Source organism: Oryctolagus cuniculus, chromosome 9, assembly GCF_051225735.1.
Source record: "Oryctolagus cuniculus isolate XC-2025 breed Fujian yellow rabbit chromosome 9, ASM5122573v1, whole genome shotgun sequence".
Classification (NCBI taxonomy): Eukaryota; Metazoa; Chordata; class Mammalia; order Lagomorpha; family Leporidae; genus Oryctolagus; species Oryctolagus cuniculus.
In genome coordinates, this window is record NC_142875.1 from 103,130,812 (window position 1) to 103,136,811 (window position 6,000).

Genomic DNA, 6,000 nt, shown 5'->3' on the forward strand with positions numbered 1-6,000 from the left:
GGTTCACACCCCCAGGTGCCTGCCATAGCTAAGGCCGGGCAAAGCTGAAGCCAGGGGTGCGGAACTCCATCTGGGTCTCCCATGTGGATGACAGGAACCTGTACTTGTGCCATCATCATCTGCCTCCCAGGTGCATTATCAGGAAATTGGATCAGAAACAGAGTAGCTGGGACTCAAACCAGGCACTGTGATATAGGATCCCACTGGGATACGGGCATCCCAAGCAGTGGCTCAACCCCGTTGCATCTCAACCTCTGCCCCAGGAGAGCCAACATACATTTATTTATTTATTTTTAAGATCTAGTTGAAAAGCAGAATGACAGAAAGAGAAGGGGAGAGAGAAAGACTCTGACCCTCTGTTGGCTGGTTTATTCCCCAAATGGCTGCAACAGCCACATCTGGGTCAAGCAGAAGCTAGAAGCCAGGAACTCCACCCCGGTCTCTCACACGGGTGGCAGAGGTCCAACTACTTGGGCCATCTTCCACTGCCTTTCCAGGTGCATCAGCAAGAGGCTGGATTTGAAGTGGAGCAGCCAGGAATGGAACTGGCACTCTGATATGCGATACGAGCACTGCAAGTGGTTGGCTTAACCTGCTTAACCACAACAACAGTTCCACAGCCAACATTTAACCCCAGGCAGGACCACTACTGTGGTGTAGCTGGTAAAGCCACCGTCTGTGGTGCCCGCATCCCATATGGGCGCTGGTTTGAGTCCCGGCTGCTCCTCTTCTGACCCAGCTCCTTGCTAATGTGCCTGGGAAAGCAGTGGAGGATGGACCAAGTGTTTGGGCCCCTGCACCTATGTGGAGACCCGGAAGAAGCTCCTCACTTCTGGCTTCGGATCAACCCAGCTCTGGCCATTGCAGCCATTTGGGGAGTGAACCAGCAGATGGAAGACCCCCCGACACCTGCCTCTCTCTCTCTCTCTGTAACTCTTTTACAAATAAATAAGTAGGGGCCGGCGCTGTGGCACAGTGGGTTAATGCTCTGGCCTGAAGCGCTGGAATCCCATATGGGTGCTGGTTCAAGTCCCGGCTGCTCCACCTCCTATCCAGCTCTCTGCTATGGCCTGGGAAAACAGTAGAAGATGGCCCAAGTCCTTGGGCCTCTGCACCTGCGTGGAAGACTCAGGGGAGGCTCCTGGCTTTGGATTGGCACAGCTCTGGCTGTTGCAGCCAATTGGGGAGTGAACCATTGGATGGAAGGCCTCTCTCTCTCTGTGTTTGTAATTCTGACTTTCAAATAAATAAAAAAATAAATCTTTAAAAAAAAAACTAATAAATAAGTAAATCTTTAAAGCCAGGCAGGGGCAGGCGGTTACCCTAGCACTTAACATGCCCATGTTCTACCCTGGACTCCTGGGTTTGGTTCCTGGCTCCGGCTCCTGACTCCAGCTTCCCACTAATGCAGACCCTGGGAGGCACCAGTAATGACTTGAGTCCCTGCCACCCACAAGGGAGACCTGGGTTGAATCTCAGCTCCTGGCATTTGCTAAGTGACCCCTGCTCTCTCTGCCTCTCACATTATTTTAAAAAACAAAAGAGACAACCCCAGGCAGCCTCTAGAATCCGTGTATGTAACCTTGTGCTATTTAGTTGTGCTGTGGGGAAGTTATTTTGGCCAGATGGTTAGGCGATGAAAAACTTGAGCCTAAGAAAAAGATTCAGGTCGTCAGGCAGGTCAGTGAGACAAATGTGTGTTATGTCTGTGGCCCTGTCCCCGCCTAACTCTGACTCCTGGTTTGCTTTCCTCCTCCAGGTCTTCACTGCTGATGACGCTGTGACCAAGGCGTCCTAGCCGGGGCGGTCGCCGGCCCCTGCTGCCACGGCCCACCTCTCCATGCCCTGCCCCTGCCGCCTTTGGGACCCTCTCGCTGCAGCCTGCAGACCCTCCTGCTGGAGGTGAATGTGATGCCGGGCCCTTGGTGCGCCCCATGACGCCTCCAGCCTAGCTCCCCTTCCCACCTGGGCAGGATGTTGGCCAACTCCTCCGCCAACACTTCTGCCAACAGCTCGGCACCGTGCCCTGACTACCGGCCCACTCACCGCCTGCACCTGGTGGTCTACAGCCTGGTCCTGGCAGCCGGGTTCCCCCTCAACGCCCTGGCCCTCTGGGTCTTCCTGCGCGCGCTGCGCGTGCACTCGGTGGTGAGCATATACATGTGCAACCTGGCCGCCAGCGACCTGCTCTTCACCCTCTCGCTGCCCGTGCGCCTCTCCTACTACGCGCTGCACTACTGGCCCTTCCCCGATCTGCTGTGCCAGACGGCGGGCGCTATCTTCCAGATGAACATGTACGGCAGCTGCATCTTCCTAATGCTCATCAACGTGGACCGCTACGTCGCCATCGTGCACCCGCTGCGGCTGCGCCACCTGCGGCGGCCCCGCGTGGCGCGCCTGCTGTGCTTGTGCGTGTGGGTGCTCATCCTGGTGTTCGCCGTGCCCGCCGCCCGCGTGCACAGGCCTTCGCGCTGCACCTACCAGGGCCACGAGGTGCGCCTGTGCTTCGAGAGCTTCAGCGACGAGCTGTGGAAAGGCAGGCTGCTGCCGCTCGTGCTGCTGGCCGAGGCGCTGGGCTTCGGGCTGCCGCTCGTGGCCGTGGCGTGCTCGTCGGGCCGGGTCTTTTGCACGCTGGCGCGGCCCGACTCCACGCACAGCCAGCGGCGACGGAAGACCGTGCGCCTCCTGCTGGCCAACCTCGTCATCTTCCTGCTGTGCTTCGTGCCCTACAACACCACGCTGGCCGTCTACGGGCTGTTGCGGAGCCACCTGGTGGTGGCCAGCCAGGCGGCCCGCGATCAGGTGCGCGGGGTGCTCATGGTGATGGTGCTGCTGGCCGGCGCCAACTGCGTGCTGGACCCGCTGGTGTACTACTTCAGCGCCGAGGGTTTTCGCAACACCCTGCGCGGCCTGCGCACTCAGCGCGGTGCCAGGACCTTGGCCACCAACGGGGATCGAGGGGCGCTCGCTGAACGGCCTTCAGAGATCCACATCACCAGGCTGGATACCACCAGTCAGGGGCTTCTCCAGCCGTCCGGCCCCGGGGCGCCCCTCACCCAGTGTCCCCAGGATTCAGCCCTCTGAAAGGACAATGCATCTTAATGCACGCCGCCCGGCCCCCAGAGCCCTGGGTGCAGGCTGGCAGTCTGTGCACGTGGACCTGGCACTTGGACTTCCGGGTCCCAACGTCAGCTCTGGAATGCAGAAACACGTTGGTGTGGAAGCTCAAGGGTCCCAGGAAAGGAAGAGTGCTGCTGGGGATGGCTTCTTTCAGCAGGGGTACAGCTGAGGACCCCTTCTCCCATTGGAGGGAAACATAACCTTGAGCCAGGCACTGGCTAAGAGCTGGCAGGCAGGACAGAAAATGGGGACCTCAGAGTTGGATGGCTGGAGGGTCTGAGAGCTGAAGGGCCTCCGGGCTTTGGCACCAAGCTCCCGAGAGGTTCTTTCCTTTGCTCCGGGCCAACCCGAGGGCCAGCGTGGCCACCTGCTCTCCTTTCCACCTAGGCTTCCTGTGCTCAGCGTTGAGCAACACACCAGGGTTTGTTTATTCGACGTGGACAGGATCGTGTTCCCTCTTTCTTAGGGACTTGTAACAATTTAGGCCTGACACCCTACACGGGGACTTGGGCCAGAGCTCCCCCCCAAATCCTAGTCCCTGCTCCCTCTTCTAGGTCGTCCATTCTGGCACCACCACCCTTTCAGGGCGTCTCAACTCTGGGTTCTTAATTTTCTCTCTCTTCTTCTCCACCTGCTTTGTCCAGAGTAAGGAGAAATTTTTTTGTACTAAAGCATCAGAACTCAAAATTTTTAGTCTCAGACCCTTTTCACCGTCTTAAAACTGAGAATCCCAGATAGCTTTCGCTTATTCTTTGTTCTTTGAGTACTTAGCCATATTAGATGTGAAACAGGTACTTGGAACACAGAAATACACAAACGCACGTTCCAATAACTGTGAGAGCGACAGTGCCATCGCACCTCGTGAGGCCTCTGGAGGCTCCACTTGTGAGGAGTGAGGATGAAGGCACACGTGATCTGGTGACCTCAGGGGCTTCATCAAAGAGTTGGTCTCTGGATTATGCTTTGAGAACCGCTTGCCTTAGTGTTCGAGTTCATGTCCAACTTCTCCCAGGCCATCGCAGACATTTGCAGTCTTCATTTGTGCGGGCAGAGGGCAGTGCTCAGCAAAGTATGTGCTAATCAGAGGCCCTAAGGCCTGGGGTTTCCTGAGAGCTGCTGGGGCTGGCACCCCCAGTGGAACACTACCTACGAGCCCTGGGACGGGGTGAAGCTAGGAGGGGAGGGAGGGGGCCTCTCTGCCACAGCCAGGAGACAGCTCACAGGGAAGTAAGGGGGAGACACGACGGGAGCACAGGAACCGCTGGGCTGTTCTTGGCGAGCTGGAGGCAAGGGAACCGGGCCATCTACTGTTTCCTTTTCTCCTCACCCAAGTGGGGCGCTGGGAGGGGCTGTAGAGCTGCTGCTTCGACACCTTCAGATTCTGAGGGTGGCGAGGGCACTTGTTGCTGCACACCGGTCCTGTATGCATTTCTGTTCCTGTCTCTCAATGCTGTGTGCTTCTCCTCTCTGTGTGTTTTAGTTCAGAATAAGCCTTTTGTGTGTGTGTGTGTGTGTGTGTGTGTGTGTGCACACGCGCGCGCGCGCGCCTGTGTGTTTCTGGGAGTGCCACAGTTGGAGATTTACTGGGGTAAAATGACCCCTGGTGGCCAAACCCAGGAACTGACCCAGATTCCTCAGACGGTAACCTCCCAGCTGGGTCCTTTCTCACCTGGGTGGAAGTTAGACGCCTGAGCCAGGCCCTTAACTCGCCCTGCACTAGAAAGAGGCCTGATGGGTCGCACCTGCTCCATCCTGCTTCATCCTCAGGGGTCAAGACTAGTGCTCTTTCTACCCTGAGAACACCAATAGTTTCAGATCTCATTGTGGTCCCAACTCTCAGCACTTTGCCCTATCCAAACTGAACTGAACACAATTTTCCACAATTACTCGAGTACTCTTATGTGCAGGTTACACGAGTGAATTCCAAAGTAACTCAAACTCACCACATGTGTCACCTTCTAACATACCACGTAATGTACTTATTTATTTATTTCCCCTTTCACAGCTTCTCGCCTGTCTCCTCCCACCCATCTCCCTAGGTAGAATGTGAGCTCCGTGGGGGCAGAATGTTTGTGTTTCGGTTTTCTAATGAGATCCCCTCCCAGACCCCTGCCCCCTAACACCTAGAACAGTGCCTGGCACAGAGGAAGTGCTCAATAAATATTTGTTGCATGAATGGACAGTCATCTCTTGCTGTGAAGTAGTGTGCAATCTAGCAGGGACCACAGAAAAGACAGTGATAACAGTTATGCAAGACAGAAGATGCTGAAGCGCAGGGGAAGGCGCTGGCCCTTAATTTAGAGGACAATGGGCAGCCCCTGAAGGTTCTGGGTAGGCTTTTGCTCACACGGACGCTGCGTGTAGGGAAGCGAGGTGGGCCGGCTTTAAGGAGAAGGGCTGTCCTTGGAGCTCCTGCACCAGCTGGGAGAAGTGTGCCATGGTGGATGGGAGACGCTGATGGGAGTGGCTGCGTCCAGTGTGACATCTCTGGCGTTAAAGCGCTGCTGGGTTGTTACCCACATTCATTTGCAAAGGGTTCCCCTGTGAGAACAGAGAGGCGAGAAGAGGTTGTAGGCAGAGGAGGACTGAACAGAACCCTACAGGGAACAGGCTGGGGAGGGTTAAGATCTGTCGCAGTCATCACTTTCCCAGGGTTCCCCACAATTCCTGAGCGAGCTGTATGAGGGAGGCAAGATGCAGAAAATCCAGGTCCTGGAGCTGCCTCCTGTGAGCTGCGGGAAAACCCAAAGGAGGGGAAGAAGAAACATTTGAGAGGCAGGGCCAGAGTCAGAGGGCTAACAGGATTTTAAAATATGCTCCTGTATGGCAAGACTTCAACGTAATGCGTACGGTGCAAGATCTTATTTAATTACTACACAA

The 6,000-nt window shown here is 56.0% G+C and overlaps 1 protein-coding gene across 6 annotated transcripts in view; it reads left to right on the top strand.

Annotated features, from left to right (window-relative positions):
- The window catches only part of LPAR5 (lysophosphatidic acid receptor 5), an 18,546-nt gene extending 13,246 nt beyond the window's left edge, over positions 1-5,300 (top strand). For all 6 annotated transcript variants that reach the window (XM_051850173.3, XM_051850171.3, XM_008259735.5 and 3 more), the window contains one exon: positions 1,760-5,300. In XM_051850173.3, the coding sequence (XP_051706133.1) occupies positions 1,975-3,084 (1,110 nt within the window). In that variant the 5' untranslated portion in view covers positions 1,760-1,974 and the 3' untranslated portion in view covers positions 3,085-5,300. The remainder of the gene's footprint in view (positions 1-1,759) is intronic.
- Positions 5,301-6,000: the final 700 nt, after the last annotated feature.